Raw genomic sequence first — 24800 nt, 5'->3', positions numbered from 1 at the left:
TAAAATCTATAAATATAGATATAGATAATTAGGAAATGATTTCAAATTGTTGACTCCATATATGTATCTGTCTATTTTAACGGAAATTTAGAAAAATATCGATTTAAGCCGTTTTCAATTTATATGTGAACTTCCTTGTGGAAAATCGTGCACAGCAACGAAGCAACAAAGCAAACAAAGAGAAGCTCTCATATATTTATTAATATGATCTCAGTAAATATGTATCAAATACACCTATGAGGTTGTAAATTTACACAAAAATATTATGGTTTTAACTTATATAAAAGGATAGATTTCAATATTAAGTTAGGAGGGGGTCTTTCAGAAAAAATGATCATAATCATTGGGAAATTATAATGAATGCAGGATCTTTAAACAAGTTTAGTGATATCTGAGTGTAAATTAATTGATGTATGCCTTTTTGTGCTTCTTCGTTACATTTGTTTGTTTTTATAGTGGTTAAGATGATAACACAATGTTGACTGCTGTACCCCTATTTTTGACATTTTTACCTATTGTGTCTGTTTGTTTTGTTCACGCATCATTGTCAATATAATGGAATTTGATGCGACTGTCATACAAGTGGGAGGTTTAGCTAGCTATAAAACCAGGTTCAATCCACCATTTTCTACATAAGAAAATGCCTGGGACTCAGGAATATGACAGTTGTTATCCATTCGTTTGATGTGTTTGTTTTTTATTTTTATTTTGCCATTTGATTGGGGACTTTCCTTTTTGAATTTTCCTCGGAGTTCAGTATTTTTGTGATTTTACACTTATAAAATTGTTTCTAAGATAGGCGAATATTTTTCAAATCAATAACTAAAATATAATAAAAAAATTGTTACGGATAAACAGTCGAGACATTTAACTGTATACGTAGCTCCCCCTGAATTAAGATTTACTCCCCTGGAAAAATCACAGATTCATTGATGCTTGTACAATTCATAGAAATGTAGTTTATATCTGTAATATTTCGTAAGTAATATGAAGACAAAGTCTTTTAATTAAATGAATTTCCAAGGAAAATCTTATAAATAAAATGTATCATTATGTTGCAATTTAAAAAGCACGTTTGAACCTGACTTTTGGAACAGGCAACCAATTAAACGCCCTCTTGAGCCTAATATTCACACTATCTATACAAAAGTGGTACAGACTCGAAAGATCATCCAGGAAAATATTGATATCAATAATTATATATATATAGTTTTAGCATTCAGTTAACATAATAATTATATGGGAACATCACACCTATATTTTGTAGATTAAAATTTTATAGAGTTATAAGCTATAACTGTAGGTGAAATTTTAGATGAAGCGTTTCATATAACATGTATAAAATCTCCTTCCGTCAACGCTTTAACATCTTAACAAAACTACAAAAGAATAATGCATTTCTTAAGTACTGAATACGCATGTATCAACTTTTCGAAAAATATATTGCTACATATCAAGTGTCAAATTAATTTTGACCTCACATGTACACGAGTAGATAAAAAGTTAATTTCAATGAATAAAGCTCTTTTTCTTTCTTTTTTTAACTGCAACATGTCATGTACGACTTGAGTGAATTGATATTGACATTCTGTTGGGCCTTTGTTAATATTTTGTATTTTCAGATGTTCTCACAGTTACTGCTGCGAGTGCATCAACAGTGATTGTGATAATTGCGTTGATTGTTTTCCTTGTTATAAGAAAAAGGTGAGTCCAATTATATCTAAAAAAACATTCTTGTAATTTGAATTCCGGTATATGATATCCAATATATGAACATGTTTAGCATATGGATTCAATAAATAACTTCATGTTTTACTTCTCTCTATGGAAATAATCACCATAAACCATATTTTGCGTTCATTTTCTTTCGAATAAAAAAGTGCAATCTTTCTAAAAGTCATATCAGTAAATCAGCATTGGCATCTTATATCTGGCCTCCTTTAAGTAAAACGGTTTGCCGTATCCTATAAATAAACGTTCGTGGTTAGCAGACTATACATAGATTTGGTCTGCAAGTTTTGCTGTACCTGTAGAAAACTTATTTCAAACGGAATAGCACATCATAAATTGTACATTGGTGTTGTAAACCGAGCCAGGAAATTTAGTTTCGATCCGGGTAAACTTATCAATCCTTCAAAATAAACTTATTCTAAAAGGTTACCTATTCAACACTGTAATTAAATCTTTGAATACTGTTTTTATTGGTATAAATTTTGATTTTGTTATCAGTAATTTAAAACCATACTAAGTATTACACATATGTACTTTCAAGGTACTTCAATCTATAGTTTTGCCTTGTACAAGGTCATGTTTTTCTCTGACTGTCTCAGGTTAGGGGAGGGTTGAGAGCTCAAAAACATGTTTAACCCCACCACATTCTTTATGTGCCTGTCCCAAGTCAGGAGCCTGTAGTTCAGTGGTTGTCATTGGTTCATGTCTGTCATATTTGTTTTTCGTAAATTGTTTTGTTATAAATTAGGCCGTTAGTTTTTCTCAATTGAATTGTTTCATATTTTGCATGTCGGGGCCTTTTATAGCCGACCATACGGTATGGGTTTTTCTCATTGTTGAAGGCCGTACGGTTGCCTATAATTGCTTACATCCACTTCATTTGAACTTTGGTGGATAGTTGTCTCATTGGCAATCATACCACATCTCCTTATTTTTATATAAACAATGACTACTTGATTTTTTTAAAAGCTCGTGCGTACAAAACAAACAATGTATGCTCACGACACGCATTAGTATAATGTCGGAAACACTGTTTTTATATTAGATTTCTTTTCCAGATTTTAACATGGTTTATGGTGTTCCCTACTAGAGAACCTCACATGAAATCAATATAAAGTTCAGTCTAAGGTCAAAAGTGTTTCACCTATTGGAAATTCCCCTATTATTTCATTTAAAAACTAAATTTTAATAAAATTTCTACAGGAGATAGACCAAATTGAATATTTTTTTTAATTAGATACAGAAATTCTGCAGTTTCTTGCAATAGTTATGAAATATATTCATGATTGATATTTTTAGGGAAATCACTGTTTAAAGACAAATATGAATTTCTGCATGAAAAAATCATTTTGCTATATACTTAGGAAATATTGACACTTAATTTCAATAAGTGTATACAAATAATGATTTCTCAGTAATGACACGTCATAAAAATATTTCACTTGAACCAGAAAAAAAATGTACACATTTATGAGTTTAACATTAAAAATTTCATCAAAATCGGACATAAAATAAATTCATGACAATATTTTTTAGAAATGTAATTTTAAATGAATTGATAGGGGAATTTCCAATTACACCTGCCTTAACAATGTCAATGTACTTAAATACTTACTATCTTACAAATGTATATATTTCATTTCTAATTGATCTTATATATTTCCTTATTGTTTTTATTTTTGATAAAGAAAACAAACAAAATGTCAATCTAGAGATAATAAGAGAAATGAAGACTATGAACTTGCTATGGAAGTTACGTCTTATCGATCACCGACAGTTTGGACTGACTTCAGATCATTCGAGAATCCTTCGGATTTAGCTCCGTGCGAATATCACATTCCATCTGAAGTCGATAATATGTATCAGAGCCTTGATTTTACCGTTCGAAGTCACGTGGCTCCAAAATTTGCAGGGGAAGATAACTACTCTGTTGTCAACATTGCAAATAACAAACAAAAAGGAGAACACTTTACAAAAAGCAAAAATGCCATGTTTGAATTGAAGGACATGGGGGATAAAAGTAGTCGAAATCTACAAAAAATACCAATAGTTAACCAGATGCGACCGACCAAGACGATACCATCAGAAGAGACCGTTGCCTATTGCGATACATCAATTATCCATCAAGAGTTTTTATATGATGTTCCAAAAAACTCTATTATTGATGGAGTCGGACATTCGAACAAGGAGGGTTATACTAATAATTTCACAGCCAACCAAAGAGCAGTTACAATTTTTCCTTCAAAGGAAATAAACCAAGTAATATGTACTCGTATTTCAAAAGATAAAAAGGAAAACGCAATGGAATCCTTCAAAGATAAACTTAATATGTCTCTATCAAGGACACAATTTCGCCAGCCAAACGCGTATCCCGTGAACCCTTTTCCCATGCCTGATAATGCAATCTACTCTTTTGCAAAATAAGGAAACATGATATTTTCATATCATATTAACTCGATTAACATTTACTTCTTTGAACAAAAAAAGTACAAATGTTCAGTAGGAAAAACCAAGATCATGTTTTCTAGAGCAAAAGTATCACAAATTAGTTAAAACACATTTAGTTCACTATTGTTTAAAGATTTTAAGAATGGACTAAGTAAGCGGAGAAAACATTTACATAATAGACAATCTCTATATGTGTTGAAACAGACAAAAATACATTATACTAGAGTACAAAAAAAACGTACAGAAACATATTATTATCAATTTTATGTAAATAATATACATACAATATTGTAAATGTTTCTTTGTATTATTATATATATTTATCATATTTTCTTTCTAATGAACAAGTTTAGAGACATCAAAGGAAATTCAGGTTTTTAATAATCGAAGAAAAATTGAGAAGTAAATGAGCAAAAAGGAAAAAATTTTATTGCATCATTTCCAACTTTATAAGAACGCTAGAACATGAGCCCATAAAATATCAGATTAGCTGGAGTGCCCCGACAGAGCATCTATTTTCTGTACAAAAGTTTTATAAGGATCAAAGTTGTACGATATAAATGTCGCTTTTAACTATTAAGTTAAACAGGAAATCACAACAGATACCGGGAACTATATCATTATACTTCGCAGGCATGCTTTTAAAATACCTCGAAAATTTGAGAGGATTGTATCAAAGTTAAAATGACTTGTGAAGATTCAATCATATGTCTTTTTTAATCATTGCAATCGACTATTATTGTGAAGCTGTAAGGACATATGAGGATCAGTTCCTGTCGTTTTACGTCATCGTCGTCGTCTGTGTCAAACTTAGTGAAAATGGCTGAATAAAATTTAACAAAATGTGCGCAGTCTTTTACAGGATATGCAAGATCAACAATATATTCTAAATATTTGAAGCACAAACACATTTTTATCAAAATTTCGGTTTGCGTAAAGGTTTCGTTATTCTCTTTTATTCACTGGGATTCTTAATGCGTTTGTGATTCTCAATTTTCGGATTCAATGTAGTATTTTGTACATTCTTCTATATTTTTATTCAAGCATATTTTTTTTTATATTTTCTTGTTTTTTCACAAAAGAGATAGGTGTATTGTATTTAAGACGCTTTCCGCAAACGTAAATCTAATGTTTTATTGTCACAAATTATAATGTTTACCTTACCATGATAAGCGGATCTAGATAAACAAGTATTTCTGATTGTAAATGCGAGATTGTGTCATCGAGACTTTCAAATCAATGTGTTCCTTAAACTAAATAAATAAACAAAAAGAAGTTATCTCCATTTTAATGCAATACCGAATAAAAAAGAATATGTTTATCTTTTTGAGGGTATATTCTCTCATTGAGTGTTCCTGAATGTCAGGCATTACTATAAGTCAATATAGAATAAAAACATCATTGGATCAATATAAGTCATCATAATACTTTCAGTTGTATGATATTCTAGGTTTTTTATCATTATCTTCTCGTAGCTATTTTGTGTTGTTTATAGCCGAATTTTATGTTTTCAATCAATTCAATAAGAAGATGACTTCTTTAATGTATTTCAAAAGCGTTTGACGTATAAAAATACATGATCACAAATATGTAAATAAAATTCGGACATGTCATATTAAACAAAATGTTTGAAATGGCAACACAGCACCAGTACAACCTTTATGTCATGGTCCGTTCGCATATTTTATTTCATAGAGTATTTACAGCATTCCAAGCTAAATGATCCGTTTTTATTCTATGGATATTGGAAAGATTTGAGTCTAAAGATTTCCATTTGTCTGACGATCTATCCATTGAGAGTTTATATTGTTCTGAAATATTCATCACTGAAAATCCACGTGCTTTTGATTTATTATTCAATGAACTGCCACCGTTGTCATTATGTATGTCTACTCTGTTTGCTTTTGGGATGTCATTCATTGATATTCCGTTTGATTTGCTTTGGTGTACAGGTTGTCGTCTTTTTCTGTAAAAGAAGACAGCAAAAAATAAAAGTGATATTTTAATAACATGATTACAAAGATTAATACAAATACCAAGGGAGAGCACCGTCATATAACTTTCGTTGAAATTGAAATCATCCCTTTGAAAATTTTACTGACGCCATTATGAGTTGGTTGACCTTTATGGGTTATCTATTTCACTGATTACGACGGATATGTTCCAGTTGTCGTAACTACAATCCCGTCCTCTTTTCCTCGAATGTGACATACAGAAGGAGATTTATAGCCGGTTGTATACTTACATGAGCACCACGACGGGTGTCAAGATCTGCTTACCCTTCCGGAGCACCTGCGATCACCCCCTGGTTTTTGATGGGGTTCGTGTTGCTTTGTCTTTTAGATTAGTTTTCTATTTTGTGTTTTGTATACTGTTGTTTTTGTTTGGTTTTTTTTGTTTGTCTTTTTTCGGTTTTTTTTTTTGGCATGGCATTGTAAGTTCGTTGTCGACTTTTGAGTTTAAGTATCCTTTTGTTATCTCTTTTTTGATACAAGATATTAAAACTAACAAATATGTCGAAGTTATACATTTCAGACATCTATGGCCTGATGATTTTAAGATCTTTAAGAACAATATATGAAAAACTAAATCGCCTCGACTTGAAAATACAAATGTAGATTTGAATATTTTACAGAGACTTTCAAAGATCTGCCATTAAGGATGTTCGCTTGTCATGTTTTGGAATTTTTGTCAGATTTTCGGATTCCTCTGGTTATATCAATTCGAATGCCTTAAAAAAATTTGCCCACTAACCCCCATTTTTCTTTTTAAAATCTTTTACATTTATGATTATAAACCATCTGTAAAAGTCTTATAAAATCTTTGTTATTTTTTAATAGTTTTTGAGAACTTACACTTGTCAATAATGAAGCTATGAAAAATCAAGAGAGAACATTTTCCCGCCAAAATTTCAATGGCTAATATCTCGAAAACAAGAACACGGACCTTTATTTTTTTACGCTCTTTTTGGTTCCTTTTTTAATCCCCTATCAATATATACTAGTGTTATGAAAAGCTTTTTATTTTGAAATAAGTAGCGAACTTCCTTAACAATAAATTTACAAAATACACAAAAACTTGAAGACACGAAAAAGACGGCCATTGATTTGAATAAAGCGAGACATGTTCGACAATAAGTTTTTTTGTTTTTTTTTTTTTTTTTTGGGGGGGGGGGGGGGGGGGGCTACTCGATTGTTTTAATGGGTTATTATATTATAATCGATTGGTGACGTTTTGAAACACGATCCAGAAGAAAATACACTCAACATAAAAGAGCATTCTATTAAATGTGCAAGATTTAAAGGATGTTTCAGAAAATAAAACTATACACTTGAAAGACCCGGCTATTCCATAATAAAGGGGGATCATAGCAACATAAATTAAAGGATTATTGTTTTAAATATGCATGTGAATAAGATTGGAGGAAGATTAGTAAATTTCGTATTACTTTTAATAGTTACATGTAACTAAATCATACCAAGGGACAGTGTCTTTTTAACTGCCCATCTAAACAATCATATTTCAAATTTATACCAAACCAGCACTTTTTTTAGTTTATAAACATTTAGAGCAGGAGAATTTTTCAAGCAAGACTTAATGTCTAAAGATGTCAATTACCGCTAGGGGAAAAGAACGGGAGATAATAAACCTGCTCTGACTTAAATGTAAAAATTAAAGTTCACAATACAAATAAAGCTTGAATCATCTCTTTTATGGGTGAGTGCAGATCTCACTCGATCCTTATTGTCAATTTTTAGATGAAAGTCCAGAATGAAGCAGAATGAACTGTATCTGAGCTATCCCTAATTTACAATTCGATGGGATAGATGCGTTCAACATAACCACCAAAGTTTAAATTATTTAGAGAATGGAATCCTCTATATGGCGGAACGCAGAGTTAAAGAGTAATGGTAGCTACTTTTCATACTCCCTGAAAGCTCCTGCATGAAATCTGTCGTAAATGAATAAAGTAGCAAGTCGGCAAGAGGAGCACAGTTGGTTCCTTCAAGAATGCATATTGTCTTTTGAAAAACACGTTTTCAAACGTAACAAACATGCATTAATTTTGATATCAATAAAATAAATCAAGCATCTGGATGATGTTAGTTTGAGTGGATTTTTTGTTTGAAATTATTAAATTGAACGTGTTTTTTTAAGTATGTATAATCCCTATTGTCACAATAACTCCAAAGCCATTTTTGATTGCTGACAAAAAAAGATTAAGAAGTAAATGGTTTGAAAAAAGATGGATCATTTAGCTGACCAATTTGGGTATTCAGTACAGTGAAGAAAGATCAATTTGTTCACTATTTCATCTTTGGTTAAGTGTCATGTGAGTATAGTTAAGCTAGGTTTTTTAGTGAATTGTCAAATGCTTAATTTCTTTTAAAATCAAGCACTTAATGTAAATAAATGCTATTAACAAATACAAGAGAAATGATGTACATAGGGATTATTTGTCTGCGGGGATAACAAATATGTTAGGAGGTAGGACAGGTTTTCAGCAAAATGTGGGTCTTTGAAAATAGATGTAATATATGGGTGATCATTGAAACATTAATGTTCTAATTCGTATTTGTATCAATTAAGTCACAGCCTTAACTCATTCGGAAATAGTATATACATGTATGTCTTTATTTTGTCTTGTATTCTATTGTCTGGCATCATCCTCGACAAATCCATTAATATTGTAAGGTTGAGTTTCAATTTGTGGATTTATGCTCTTGGTATTTTTCGGTCCTTTTGGTTAACACTTTTTGCAGAGAAATGATGTTGACATTGTTCAGGTCACCAGTAATAACGTGGCCTGTCGGATTATATATGAATGGGGAACTAACACAAGTGCATCAGTAGGTTTAGAATTGAATTCGTCATGATTGAAATCATGGAACACGTGTTTGTAGTTTTTGGAACTGTTGTGGTATAGATAATAAAGATGATAGGAACAGGCTGATGTTTACCGAAGATAGGTTTTTTTAGATTGCACTGATTTACGATGAAAGATATTGGCTAAACTTATGGCATCAAGATGGAAAGTTTCAGAAATGATCGTTTCTCCCGTTACATTTTTTCCAATGCCAACCCATCTGCAAGTATATGAAAAACAATATTCACGATGATTCATTTTTTTTTACTAAAATGTATTCTTCCATTATGGAAGCGGAAAAATAAACAAGAGGCATACGATACAGAGTGGATAGTCTTAGTTTCATGCCAAGGGGACATTCTTAGTGTCGTAATTGTCATATGGTTTAAAGTTTCTTATCTGTTTCAATGTATGTCATTTTCAAACTGGGCTGGGCTCTGTATCTGTCTGGATCTGTTTATGCTATCTTACTTTAACTTTTTTTTGTAAGAGTGTCGATTTTTTAAGTTTTTTATTAATATCATAAAAAAAAACTTGCCTTTTCCATATGAGGGAAACGCTTAGTCCAATAACAATAAATAAAGCTATTCCGATCATTGCCAAGGCCGTAACTCGTATTTCTGTCAAAAAGATATGAATTATTATATGTAAATATCAGTCAAAACACACATAAACACAAATGCATATGCATACAATGCATAGATCAATATTAATCGAATTTCAGATCCCCACCTTTAAATGAACATTTAGTTTAAACACATTGTATTCGCTCAACTAAAGCAAAATGCACAAGACTTAAGTAAAACATAAAACATTAAACATTTTGGGCTTTTTATGTTGTTTTACATTTTCTTCTGCCGGGGCCTTGTTTATCTTGCTAAGTGGTATGGGTTTTGATCATTGTTGAAGGCCGTAAGATGACATACAGTTGCTTACATCTACGTCATTTGGTTTTTGGTGCAAAGTTGTCTCATTAGCAATCATATCACATCTCCTTATTTTATATTATATAGTCTGCTACATGATGCTTTATGATACTATAACAGTTTGATCATATTCATTAAAAAAACAGCTCATCAAATATGAATACGACCTATGAATGACGACAAAAAGAAAGGAAAAATTTATTTGTGTGTGTTGATGACGTATATTTTGTGGATGATGATGGTTAGTGCCAGTATCATTAATAGGTTTATCAAGGCAAAATAAATGTATTTGGCATTCAGATAAAATATGAGCATGATTTGAAATTAAAATATTTTGTTCATTTGAAAATTCAAAGATTACGCAAGATTATTATTTGTACCAAAAACATAGTGTTTATTGGAAGCCAATTGAGATTGATCATGAAATCATAACTATACGTACGGTGGTATTTGTATTTCAGAATGTTTCTAACAATTTGTGGAGTACTTCTGAAGGCTTGACTAACTGTACAGTGCCATAAAAATACTTCGGAGAAATTTATATTTTAAGTTGAATTAAAAAAAAAACATTTTTGTTCACTACCAATAAAATAAGAAAACAATACCTAAAGCATGGTCTGTGTCCATTTCCTCGTACGTTATGTTTTGTTTAATGTCTGAAATAATAAGAGGTTTACTATAAATGTTTCAAATATTTGTTTTTGTTTTTAATACTAGTAGTGTGGTTCATATTGGAATTAAGTACATATTGTTGAGTAAGTGTAAATGAGACCAAAGTTACTGCTTTACTAGGGCGCTAATGCAAAAATAATAGCGCTTTTATTGCATGTATCTATATTTTGAGGATTACAGAACAAATATGTTGCCAATCAGCAAACTCGAAAAAGTCGCCTCTTTAGAAGTCTTTATGTTTCATCACATACTGTTTTGACCGGTGAATTTGTAACCCGGAAAATGTTACCTCTACCGATGTCACGTGGTGCATACATAATAGTTTTTTATCTCTATTTTATTTTTTTTATTTTTAACCCTTTAAATATACCTTAGACCGAAAAGTCAAAGGGTTGGTTATACGCACTTTTTCTGTTGCTAGATTTCCTCAGCTTTATGAAAGTCCTTTATGATTATTGTATATAGTGACAACGAGTGTATTATGTAGAATATATTGAAGTATTTACCCATATCAAAGCTGCCGTTGGAGTTTTGAAAGTTGATAATGTCGAGATGTATATCTGAAAAATAATGTTAAGATCAGACATAATACATAATACTATAATAACATGTGAAGTTTATCTCGGTAATTGTTTTGTCTTTTGAAACAATAGGACTTTACATAAGATTCTACCATAGCATTGAAAGAGATACAATTTTCTCCACTGAGAGAGTTTTGTTGAAGACCCATTGGTGGCCTTCGGCTGTTTTCTGCTCTTTGGTCGGGTTGTTGTCTCTTTGACACATTCCCCATTTCCATTCTCAATTTTATTATAGTTTATTAGTTTTTAAAATGCGAGGCATGCCGCGAGCGTTTTAGATATTCACAATTTTGTCTTTCGACGCTTGTTAAATAACGTATTCCACGAGATACATTTGATTTTTTTTTAGACACACATTTTATTTCAATGTTCAATGTTATCAAAGATGGTCGCCTTTATTCGTAACGCCACAAGAGCAAAATCAGAGGCTGGTTAAGAAATTTCACGTCATTCAAATGAATGATTAGCTGAGAACTTGAGAACCACAAGTTGATTATGAAGAATAATGGAAAAGAAAAATACATTTTAGTGTAATTTTTAAAATTTCAAAGACAATTTCTTTATTTCAGAGATAGTTAACGATGTCTTTTTAGTTGTATTAGGAACGGGGTTTATTACAGAAACGTACGCGTGTGGTCATTACAATACCACCCTCTGTAATATACAATTTTCGTTATAATTTTTTCCGTATATAAACTTTGCAGTGTAAGAACGTAAACTCCTAAGCTGTTGCAATATTTAAGACTTGAAATGATTAAATCTCCTTAAAGTGAATACTTAAGAAGATTGAGACTAGCACAAAATTAGTACACGACATCTTATAAAAAATGAAAACAACACTTTATAAAATACATCGCTTTTCTGAATTAACTTTCATCAGGAACGCTCAAAGCCAAATATTAAAAAAGCCAAGAGAGTATAAGAACCTCAAAAGATGAAGAGTTGTATGTAATATGAACAAAAAGGGACCTAAAAAAATTGCAAAATCCATTTAATGTCAACTTTGCCTGAGGGAGATGAGTTATATATTGATACTAATTAGTTGATACTCAGGATAAAAATCAGAATGTATTTCAATTATAGTAATACATGTAGTACCAATTATATATACAATTGATCAGGTACTAACATCTAGTATATTAATGAAATAAAATATTGATTGATTGATTGTTGTTTGCTTTATGTTCAGTGGCAAATATTCCATACATATTCAGGATGAAAAATAAAATAACAATAAATCCAAAAGATAATCGACAGGGATGATGGGCAGGAAATTTGGAATGCCACTTGAAAAGGAGAGTATACTGGTTAGGGTCTGAAATTAAACCTTACAATGTACCACCTAAGAACCCCTCAGAGAGAGTTGTTGCTGAGGGTTTCTTAACGTAAAGAGACCTTATCTTTATGCTCCTGTCAATAATACAAAAATTGGAGACGAGATAAAGCGATGTATATATTTTAACAAAGACAATTTTTATTGAAAATGTCAAAAATGCAGCGGGTAAACTTTTTTCTCATTCATAGCACTTCATTATTCCTGATTTTAACATTATAAGTTTTCCAAATTTGAAACTTGATATCAACTTCGACATTGTCGCATGTGATATTTGTTCATTAAAACTTAAAAGGCACAATAAATATTTAATACAAAATTCTTACCTGGCGGCATTTTGATTTATTCTCCTATAAAACTACGCTCATAAATGTAAACAGGAAACTCATATTCTGTCCTTCCCATTCATGTTATTATCTAAATATTATTTACTAAACTTCGTTTACTTATTCATTTTATCTTATATCAGAATTTAACGGATGCAAGCTTCCTTTTTAAAAATGTTATAGTAAACTTGTACAATTCTGACAGACATCACATTATACGTAGTACAATCAATATTCAATATAATGGGTATAATAACTCATCAATGATATTTTTATTAAAGTCTCACCAGGCAGATAACTTTGTGCGCTAGACGCGATTTTCATCTACAAACGACTCATCAGTGGCGCTCGATTTAAAAAAAGGTTAAAAGGCCAAATGAAGTAATATTTCGAACAGTTCAAAATTTTGTAAACAGTAAATATTTCGATATTGTTAATGCGTAGAAGGGTACGAATTCAAATAAATTAATCTGACGTATTAAAAAATTCAAGACCGAACAAGTAAATTACATGTCAACTTCAATTTTTATATGCCAAAAAAATGTACATAATGTACATACAGTAACATATCATTGAAGGATAATCAGTGACCAATCAAAACACCGCGTTGCAGAACCTTATTTCGACTAGTAAGCCCAATATTGGAGCTAAATAGTGAAATCATTTAAAGTACTTAAATTTGTGAATTTGAATTTTAATAAGGGATACGTATTTTCATTTTTGTGAAAGTCGATGTTGTCTATCTTTCATTAAATGACCTAAATTCCGAAATGACTGCTTTCTCCACTATTTGTACAATTCCTTTGAATAGTCATGGCCGTTTTTTGTGTCCAGAACAGTCTAAAATAAATGCTGACACAAAATAATGTCCCAGATAGATTGTACGTAATAAAACAATTTCAGTTTCTTGTGAAGAATTATCTGGAATTTAATAAAATTTATTTTTATTTAGTACATATGACTTTATCTATTCTGTTATTAAGGAAACTAACTTACTTTTGCGCCATTTCATTTTGAAAACTAAAGGTGTCATTTGAATTGAACCTATAACAATGAAATTGGAACACAGCTGCGTCAATTTGACAAATATATTTATTAAAAACCAAATGATTGACTTCCCCCCTCCTTTATATTGGCTTGTAAACGGTACTTAACATCGCTGCTTTCCTTTGCATGCTATTCTCGAACATTTGCATGTCTTTTAGTTTATGTTGCTTTGTGTCATGTACATGGTTTAATTTACAGCTTGACTCATCGTTTCTTGTATAATTCCTTTGAATAGTCATACGCAGTTTCTTGTGACCAGAATAGTCTAATGTTGACACAACATAATATCCAAGTTAAGTAGTAATCAAACGGTTTTAGTTGTCGTGAGATATTATCTGAAACTTATTAATCAAATATGTATTACCTTCTTGCCTTTTAGACCTTTTCAACAACTCACATCACCGACTATTGACACCTACAGTTTACAGGAGAAATAGAGGGGTCGTATCAAAGATAAATTCATTCAGGTAGAACATGCATGTAACATAAACGTAGTACTACATATTCGATTTAAACGGTATTATTAAAAAAAAAAGAACGGATATTGTGCAAATAGCTATTCTGGATTTTCTGTGTTTTTCCCCTTTCTTTCATATAATTATACCCCACGCAACGGGTTGCGGAGGGTATAATGTTTTTGACCCGTCCGTCCGTCAGTCCGTCAGTCCTGTTTCTTGTCATCGCAACTCCTCTCAAACCACACAACAGAATTTCACGAAACCTTTTTAGATAATAAGGACATACTATGTAGTTGTGCATATCGACAGGAAATTGCAATTCAATTTTTTTTCTAGGAGTTACGTCCCTTTAAACTTATTTACTTTAATGTACTACTGCAACAGTTTGTCATCGCAACTCCTCTGATACCACACAACAGAATTTCATGAAACCTTTTTAGATAATAAGGACATACTATGTAGATGTGCATATCGACAGGAAATTACGGTTCAATTTTTTTTCTAGGAGTTACGCCCCTTTGAACTTATTTGCTTCAATGTACTACTGCAACAGTTTGTCATCGCAACTCCTCTGATACCACACAACAGAATTTCATGAAACCTTTTTAGATAATAAGGACATACTATGTAGACGTGCATATCGACATGAAATTACGGTTCAATTTTTTTCTAGGAGTTACGCCCCTTTGAACTTATTTGCTTCAATGTACCACTGCAACAGTTTGTAATCACAACTCCTCTGAAACCACACAACAGAATTTCATGAAACTTTGTAGATAATAAGGACATACTATGTAGATGTGCATATCGACAGGAAATTATGATTCAATATTTTTTAGGAGTTACGCCCCTTTGAACTTATTTGCTTCAATGTACTTCTGCAAGTCTGTCATCGCAACTCCTCTCAAACCACACAACATAATTTCATGAAACTTTGTAGATAATAAGGACATACTATGTAGATGTGCATATTGACAGGAAATTATGATTCAATTTTTTTTTTCTTATACAATTTTTTTTTCTTGCACATATTTTATTTCTCCAATGACAATGTGGGGACGTGGGGTATGTGAGCGCGCTCACTAAGGTTCTTTAATTTTGACAGTATATAAAAGAACTTTCTTTCATTCTTAATCATATGTAAAAAATATTTATAAACCATTTCTCTTTCAATTCTATAAATCTTTTAAAAAATCGGCAATCTATTCACATCTGAATCTATTGCTTCTTCTCTTAGTTAAATTAAAAATGATTATTGATATCTAGTTGTACGAATTTTCCATGGAAGACTACTTCGCTTGCCAATAGCCGTTAACTCGTTTTTGGAATGTTATTTTATGACTCTAAATTTTATCCTCCCCATTGTAACAAAGTTACGGATAGGACATTGCAACTAGACTATCTGTCTGTCCGTAACGCGTCCAAAACACACGTGTGGCTCAGCAGATCTTCACTATACTTGTTGTACATATTGAATATACTTGACTGTTATAAGTTCCCGAATGAATAAGACCTTGTCTCTTTGTTTTTGATACATACATTTCCGTTCCCGGACATAATCATCACGGAAAACACGTCTAGTATGTTGTAAGAAGCTAGAACTGCTTACCCTGTCGGAGCACTTACGTTGATCCCAGTTTTACGGAGTCAATGTTTTCTCATATAACTTTGGTCTTCTATGAGAAAAATTGTCCTTTTCTCTTGTCCCCCGATTTTTTTTCTTTATTTTCCCTTTTGTTGATCTACGCTTTGGTTTTCTTCTCTTATTTAGTTTTACTATGCGTCCAATGGTCTTTTTTTTATTTCACCTCTGAACAAACATAGAGAGAGGTTTTGTATCCGTTTATATATTAAGTCAAACCCCCGCTGTATATGTTATGCGTTCCAACCTCGGAATATGTTGGTCAATAGTATATTCTTTTCTCGTTAGAATTTTTAGTTTACAATATTATGCTACGGCCTTGGATTTTATCTCTTTGTTTTGTAGGAGCCGTTCAGATCTCGCTTCTTGGTACTGAATTCGAAGATCACGCGGTAACTCTAAATGTCAGTTTTGTGTGTTGCATCGTGTGATTTATTCGTGCCGTGTCCATTGTCCGTGCCTGGCTTTTCTCATTATTGTCAAAGTCTGTTTTGTGTAATTTGAATTGAAAAAATATAAGAAAATATGAAATAGAACATTCGCCTTATCTAAATGTTCTGTACATACACATTTAAGTTGAACATATAGCATGAGTGAATTAAAAAAAAACCCTACTAAGTATAAAGAACATTGTGAAGGCATCCGAGGCAAAAAAAATAACGGACTTTGTAATGACATGTGCCGCACTTGCCAATAGACATAAATTTTTTTTTTCATTTTGCTACCTTAAAGTAGCTAGATTCTCATCTTCTAAAAATATAGAATAGAATGTTAAAGATTTTCCTTTTATTTATTCATTAGGGTCTGGATGGGGGTCCATCAACTCTGTATTCTCTTTTTTTTAAGTATTTTTCTCTATTCTTCTTTTGTTTTCCCCATTATTCTCTATATTCTTTATTATAATTTAGCACCCCAGTATTCTCTATTCTTTATTTTTTGGGCCTATTTTTCTCTTTTTTTTACCATGATTCTGTAGTATTGGTCTATTTATGTCTATTCTGTAAACCCCATCTAGACCCTTATTCGTACTCAATTTAAAATAAAATTAAAGAATTTAAATCAGTAAATGTTTAATAACCAAAACAAGAAAAAATATCGTTATGGTGAATACAAATAGGCAAACATTTTTTCCTTTCAATTCAGTTACTGATAACAATTATATCCAACCATTACTACTTTGAGACGACCACTTACATCTTACCTGTCGTAGTCGTTGTCAACTGTAGGTGTAGATAATTGTTGAAAAGGTCTTTTATGAAGTACATATGACTTTATCTTTCTGTTTTTGAGAAAAGGGTACTTTTTTGTGCACGACGTTCTTTTCATACACCCACTTTGTGTATTAATTGTCTTTAAACTGAAGAATAAGATTCAAGGAGGCCGATGTCCATTTGCGTCAAAAATACATTCATTAGCACCACACTCAATATAGTATGCATGAGTATTACTTTTGCGCCACTTCATTTTGAAAACTAAAGGTGTCATTTGTACCAATAAAACTTGAACACAACTGCGTTAATTTGACAAAATGTTTAATATATTTGTTAATAACCAAATAATTGACTTCCGTCCTCTTTTATATGGACTTGCGAACGGTACTTAACATCGCTGCTTTTCTTTGCATACTGTTTCTCGAAATCTGCATTTCTTTAAGCTTTTATTGCTTTGTTTCATGTGAATGATTTAATTTACAGCTCATAATAACGGCTTGACTCATCCGCGAACAACCTAGAAGAACAAGACTTAACCGCATATTTTTATCTTATTTCGAATTTGTTATGAAAATCATAGAAATCCGTACATGTGCGAGACAGCTCTTTTACTGAACGATTTTTTTTTTTGTTTTAAATACATTTGTGACTGTGATCAGTTAAACTTTAAGTTGAAAGGTTAATACTAGTGCATTTTACATGACACCGGGTAAATTATATAAATTAATTAAGGTACATATTGCGCAATTCGCCATGGATTCCGTTTTTTCCATCAAAGAAATAGACAGTGGCGTAATTGTTACATTTAACCAACGGTATCGACTCTTTGCTAGGGAAAAAAAAGGTTTTTCATGAAAGCTCAAACTCAAGCATTTAAAAACAAATAATGTTGAAATACCTAAATATGTGAGAAGCTGTATGACAAAAAGGGACATACCAAGAATAGCCAAATTCATCTAAGGTCAACTTTGCAATTGCCTAAGATTTGAAACATATGTTTTTTCTTAATTCCTAACTTTAAGAAAAGATTGTCATAAATCTTGTCAGTGCTTTAGTACTGACTGACTACTGGCTGGCGATAACGGAATAATTGGCATGGCTGATGGAATCGCAATTAGGTCTTCACAGATGTATTATAGATTATAGAATTTTTCATAGTACTTAATTCTAATTAAAATCAACAGTTGATTCTGGCAGTAACCGGGATGCCCTGGGTTCATATGAATGTTATGTAATGTTATGATATATACCGGATTCGTAATAACATAAGCAACACGACGGGTGCCACATGTGGAGCAGGATCTGCTTACACTTCTGGATCACCTGAGATCACCTCCAGTTTTTGATGGGGTTCGTGTTGCTAAGTCTTTAGTTTTCTATGGTGTGTCATCTGTACTATTATTTGTCTGTTTGTCCTATATTTTTGGCCATGGTGTTGTCAGTTTGTTTTCGATCTGTGAGTTTGACTGTCCCTCTGGTATCTTTCGTCCCTCTTTTCCGAGGAATTTTGAATAAGAACATTGAATCAAATACATCATTGCTACTATTCTCAGAGGCCAAGTTTACTATTACACATTGTAGTTCCAGATTTTATTTTATGAAAATTTGATTTCTTATAGGTTTAATGGGAATCTATATGAAAACATCAACGATATTAACATGTATGCAGCCTTAATAAAAGTCAAAAATTATTTAAACGGTTTGCAATCATCCGCCCAATAAAGTTTGCAAAGATTTGGTTTTATAGTTTTAGGGGGGGAAACAAAGTCATAAAAAAAAGAGAGCATCACCAAATTTATGCACGTTTCCGAACCCTAACAGCATCTCTTTTCAGGTTCGTAGGTGGCATATTTTAATGTAAAATGTATTCCCTATCCAACATAGTATTGTTCCATCCCCAGTGCCAGTGTCAATTTCCTGCTTTTTATCCCAGACATCCCATTTTGTAGAACATACCAATTAATGCAATTGTTAATTTGTTTTTATCCTAAATAAACATGAACTAGTAGCCACTTAACGAAAAGCAAACAACAGTCGATCCGTCCAATGTTCATGGAAACACGAAGAGGGGAATTAAGAGAACAATACTTTCTAATGTAATACTATATACAAGATGCTTTACATTTGTATGGCTCTAAACCCTAAACACTTTTGACCTTACAGTAATTTTCCATTCGTGTGATGTGTTTGAGCTTTTGATTTTGCCATTTGATAAGGGACTTTCCGTTTTGAATTAGGTATTTTTGTTATTTTACTTTTTATACAAAGTGTGTAGGTGTCCTTTTATTGAAAGTTAAGTGAAAATCAATTTTCCCATTGTGACATGTTTTCAACCGCAAATAGTTGGAACATATTAATTACTTCCCATGACTCCCACGTGTAAAGGACACATATAACCAAATATGACCATGCTGCATACTGAAAATATACTAATGCATACTGCGTAATTAACACGTGTAACTTAATAAATGTGAGAAAAAAACATAAGAAAGAAGCAAATATGTTGCATGCTGCGTTTAACTTAATATGTGATCATCATTTATTTTGAGCTTGACATATGATGGTAAGGCTTGTCAATTATTAAAAAATCGTATGGTGACCTATAGACTAATTTTCTAAACGCATCATATACATTGTAGGGTTCAGTCTAGCTGGCGTTAACCCTTCGTCTAACTTTAACACTCAACATGACCAGGTTTAATTAATTTTGGCAGGAACTACAATGTAGTACATACTGTATATATATACATGTATAAGGAGATTTCGTTTTGATGTCCAATGAGACAACTGTCAAGAAAAGGCCAATGGATAAGGATGTCAACAACTCCAGGACACAGTACGATGTCAATAGTGAGAAAACTTCATATTGTGTTGTTAGATTTTATAACAAGAAGCTAAATTATAGAATCAAATCATAACGGTTACCGTGTAGACGAGACCATTCGTTGGCGCGCTTAATCCTCTAATTGTCTAATTGACTGGATCAGATCAGGTAACCGTTTGTCTGTTACGCATACTTAATACGTTGTTTTTACAAGGGGTATTTTAACGTACGGGGTCACCGAAGGTTTCTCAACGCCTGAAAACAAGTAACTCGAAAAAAATACTACATGCGTATTGATTAACATTGAATATTTTGACATTCTTCACCGACAATCGATAATCAAATTATTTATCATACCACACGTTCTTTAAACATTAAATTAAAGTTTCATTAGCTTCAAAAGTAGTAATGAATGTGTAAGCAATAACACTTTTCGGAATTAAAAGCGATTTTACAATTGTCGCTTTCTAAAATTTGTACTGGCTCTTCGTATCTTTTAACTTTTTTCTTGTCTGAAAGTATTCATTTTTAGAACGAATGCATGATAACTTTAAATCGTGGTGCAATTAAAAAAAAATATGAAAAAGTACATTTTCGTACGGTCTATAGGAACAGTAAAAAGCTACATGTATTTGGACCTAGCATAATACAATTTGCATTTACTTTATGAAATAGTAATCTTTAAATTACGTCCAACGTTCTATTGACTGACTCAACATTTGGACTAGTCATAAGTTCGTTTCTTATGAAGATACAGGAACAATATTTTTTAATCATAGTGTCGTATTTCTTTTTATCCCTAATTCTAAATTGATATGAATTAGTTTGTGATTCAACTGATGCAGTTAACAGGTTGGGACATTTCTAGAGGCGGAGTTAAGTTTGGGGGGTATGGAGCTTCATATATGGTTAATGCATAGACTTTTTACATGTCCTACTCCTAACGGTGTCTAGTTCTGCCCGCCCACCCCCTTTTCCTTTTCGAAATACTGGATCTGTATCTGATTTCCTTATACGGATATATAATACTTAGCATTCTAATGCTTCCGTCAATACATGTATCAGTGTTTGTGTTTGTTAAAAATTAATGCATTTTTTGGGGCAATTGACCGACCAATCCACTGAATGAGTTGCAATGCATGATGGACTACTATGTGTTGTTTATAACTGCATGACATACAATACAATGTTTAACACATTGCCGAAAAAAGAATTCATCTTTATACTTTTTCTTTATTTGTGTTTACATCTATGGTACAAAATTAAAAATCGATATGCTTTACATTTAATATATTTTTCTATAATTTAATGATATTAGCTCTGCACATTTATTGTTATTTCAAGTGAAACTGTTGGGTGTGAAGAACATAAGAAAGTTTAAAACACATTCCTTTTAAATTTATGTATCGAAATGTGAAACAAGTGATTATTCAAATCCCCACTGGAAGGCCTCTGACAGACTGAGTGAGCGTAAAATCATTGTTATAGATAGCCGATGACAAACAAGTTAAAGGTAAATGATTCGGTATATTAAAAACATAATCATTACGGTTGTCCACACTGTTATGGGACTACCTCTAAAACAGAGAAAAGTAGCGTCCTGATTTAAGCTAGAAATATAGATCTAGATCCGACCGTGCGAGACCCTCATGGGTAGTCAAGGTCGTTAAAATCCCCCTAGTAGTAGTAATATAGATTAATCGTAAAACAACACTCCCATTACTGGGACAGTTCTGTAAAACCACAACTTAAGCAGGACCTGTAAAATTCAGTTGGATATCAGCTTGTTGTATCAGAAAGGTACTGAGCAAATGTCTAGGATAACGATTCCTCAATTCATTTCAAATGAATGAGAGATCTACAATGTGATTCTGATAAGTTAGTTTTTTTTAAATTTCTTCTCTGAAACTACTGGGGCAATTTGTTTTTTACCCTACCAAAATGAAAATGGTAAGACCCTTTCGAAATTCATAATTTCGTTTGGATTAAGATGGCGTACATAGCGGGAATATTGCCACACATTTACAGTGAACACTCAAGTATGAGTCCGATAGGACGCGACTGTGTATTTATAATAAATCCCACACAGCCAAACCGACTCTATAGGTTTTAATGTCGGACGGTATTTTTCCAAGTGACCATAGTTTTATACCCATTTAACCCTTTCGAACAACGAAAAAAAAAGAAGATAGCTAGGGGACAGCTAGGGGTAATTCAAAACTCATAAGTCGAGAGAAACGAACAACGCCAGTCGTTTTGTGACACAGATATACAATAGCGGTCAACCAACCCTTGATGGCGTCGTACTCTTGATGGCGTCCGTAAAACTTTCGGCGTTTACATGTTTTATGATAAACCAGAAAAACACAACTGCACTGTGAACAAATTGAAGATCACTGTCAAAAGTGAAGACGTTTGTCTAATGGCCATAACTATTTTAAATGTCTAGCTAAGAGGTCACGAGAGGTCACAAAAATTGAAAACAAACGAAAATGCTGCATTACATTTATAATTGCTTTTGAAACATTTTATGTCTAATTTAATAAGGTTTAGTGCGAAAATCCAAATACACTGTATGTTATTACAGGCATTAATATTTATAATATATATATATATATATAGGATCTCGTTGATGTCACCCAATGATTTCTTTTATTCAGGTAAGTAACAATTACTAAAAGCATTGATACAGTAACTGGTAAATGTCCATGGGAAAAGTTTCCGTTTGTGACGTTTAAATTTTGTTCCTTTTTTTTCGAACGTGCAATAGCAGGATAAATGATAATGTGACATTTTCCCTACATTTGTACATACGCTTTCATTCCAACAGCTTCCCAAAAAATAGGAAGATACCATGTCTGACATAAGACAACCTGCTGCAGTAAATTAAGTCTACGAGGCGGTCATAAGACCAACAGCTGTGCACATTGATAGTGGTATTAAAGGTTAAAATTTGTCTGAAGATTAACCTTATTCAATAGCCTATTTTGACTCTGCAAATTAACCTTATTCAATAGCCTATTTTGTCTCTGTAAATTAACCTTGTTCAATAACATATTTTGGCTTTGTTAATTAACCTTATTCAATAACCTATTTTGGCTCATGGTAATAGTTCTTACAGTAGTAATGTATACGTACTTATGGCAATCTCACGAATCGTTGTGAAAATTTGCTACAATTAGAGCATGCGGAACTGTATATTGATATCGAAAAATTGATACATGCAACTTTTGTTCATTTCAAAATAAAGCCAATTGAATATGCAGATAGAAGTGTAGCACATTTTTAATGTGTTGAAAAATGTGTTGATTGCAAGTATTGAATATTCCCCAAAATATTGAAAAATTGACCATAATTGCTTTTTTTAAAAAGACCTGTACAAAAAAAAATATATTAATAAATTGTCATAGCCACTTTTATTTCGCTTATAAGGATACACATGTTATAAGTGGTCACCTTATTCGTTTTGTTGTATACATTGTAAATCATTCATATATTCGTGCCATATCTTAAAACTCTGAGACTAAAATTTGAAATTTTGGCGTAATTTACTCCCACCATTTGATGTTAATTGACGACAGATTCTTCTGCCTTTAATGCACATGTACTTGACACAAAAATCTCTATTTTTTCTGCTACAGATCTACAAAAATCGCTTCTCGGCATATGTACCCGTGGTGCTTGTATTTTCATTTTGCTGTTGCTTGATAAACATTTCGAATGCAAATCCTTGTTCAACAATCTTTCGCCAATTTAACAAACAATTATACCTTTTGGGAGGGAGAGAGAGAGAAGCAATTATTATACATTGGAGAGAGAGAGAGAGAGTTGTTTCCAATTGTCAAGAAGTTGAAATGGAGATAGGAAAGAGATATTATGTTTTTGTATTGTATAATGTCTATAGACCAGTGTTTGATTTATATGTTTGGAGTTTTCCTATGTAGCTGGCAAAATTATTGTAAACAATGATGCTCATTTGGCAAAGCGGCATAACTCAACTTAACATATTAAGTTTTTCTACACGAGTCCATTTTCATATTGCCAATTTTGATTTTTGATTTTATTTGTTTTGTAAGAGTTATTTCCCCTAAGGTTCGACATTGTCCTTGTGCTATGTTTTATTCAGCTGTTAATGTTGTAAATACACTTGAATTCTATTTTTTCATAAAGTAACGGTTTAATGTTGAAGACCGTACTTTGACATATAATGGTTTACTTTTAACATGTTCTTGGATTAATTTGCACTTCTCATGAGTGCAAATTGGAACCACACTTTTTTTAACATAGGATTTTTTAAAATCCGACAGGATTTTGAGAAATCCTATAGGATAAAGTCATAATCCCATAGGATATTTTAATATCCTACAGGATGTTTAAATCATATGGGATTTACAATCCATAGGAGAATAAAAATATCCTACAGGATATATTTTCTCCCTTGGGACTAAAAAAATCCCTTTGGAGAAATAAAAGCATTTCCTACGGGATATTTTTTATCCTATAGGATATTTGTCTAATAAAATAATCCTGTGGGATAAAAAATATCCGATAGGATTAATAAAAATCCTAAGGGATTTCATTACAGAAAAAATATCCTGTGGGATAAAAAAAAATCCTAAGGTTTAAAAATAAATCTTAAGGGATAAAAAAAATAACGTAGAATTAAAATGCTATTTGAGATTAAAGCAAATCATAAGAGAGGAAAATCTCCTATGGGAGAAAGAAATCTCCTAT

At 32.0% G+C, this 24800-nt stretch overlaps 1 protein-coding gene across 1 annotated transcript; it reads right to left on the bottom strand.

Annotated features, from left to right (window-relative positions):
* Window positions 1-5451: 5451 nt before the first annotated feature.
* LOC127708215 (uncharacterized) lies at window positions 5452-13025 on the bottom strand. Its single transcript, XM_052213059.1, has 5 exons — window positions 12885-13025; window positions 11151-11204; window positions 10578-10628; window positions 9585-9666; window positions 5452-6145 (listed from the first exon to the last, which is right to left on the bottom strand). The coding sequence occupies exons 1-5, from the start codon at window positions 12892-12894 to the stop codon at window positions 5869-5871; spliced, it is 474 nt and encodes a 157-aa protein (XP_052069019.1). The 5' UTR covers window positions 12895-13025; the 3' UTR covers window positions 5452-5868.
* Window positions 13026-24800: the final 11775 nt, after the last annotated feature.

The sequence above is a fragment of the Mytilus californianus genome, unplaced genomic scaffold, assembly GCF_021869535.1.
Source record: "Mytilus californianus isolate M0D057914Y unplaced genomic scaffold, xbMytCali1.0.p SCAF_7, whole genome shotgun sequence".
NCBI lineage: Eukaryota > Metazoa > Mollusca > Bivalvia > Mytilida > Mytilidae > Mytilus > Mytilus californianus.
Note: the sequence above shows the minus strand (reverse complement) of the source record. Positions and strands in the feature narration are given on the sequence as shown.

Excerpts from the sequence above, each read along its gene's own strand:
- LOC127708215 (XM_052213059.1), bottom strand. Across the intron at positions 9,667-10,577 it reads GGACACAGACCATGCTTTAG|AAATACGAGTTACGGCCTTG; the intron begins GTATTGTTTTCT and ends TCTTTTTGACAG. Across the intron at positions 6,146-9,584 it reads GTTTCCCTCATATGGAAAAG|AAAAAGACGACAACCTGTAC; the intron begins GCAAGTTTTTTT and ends CTTCTTTTACAG.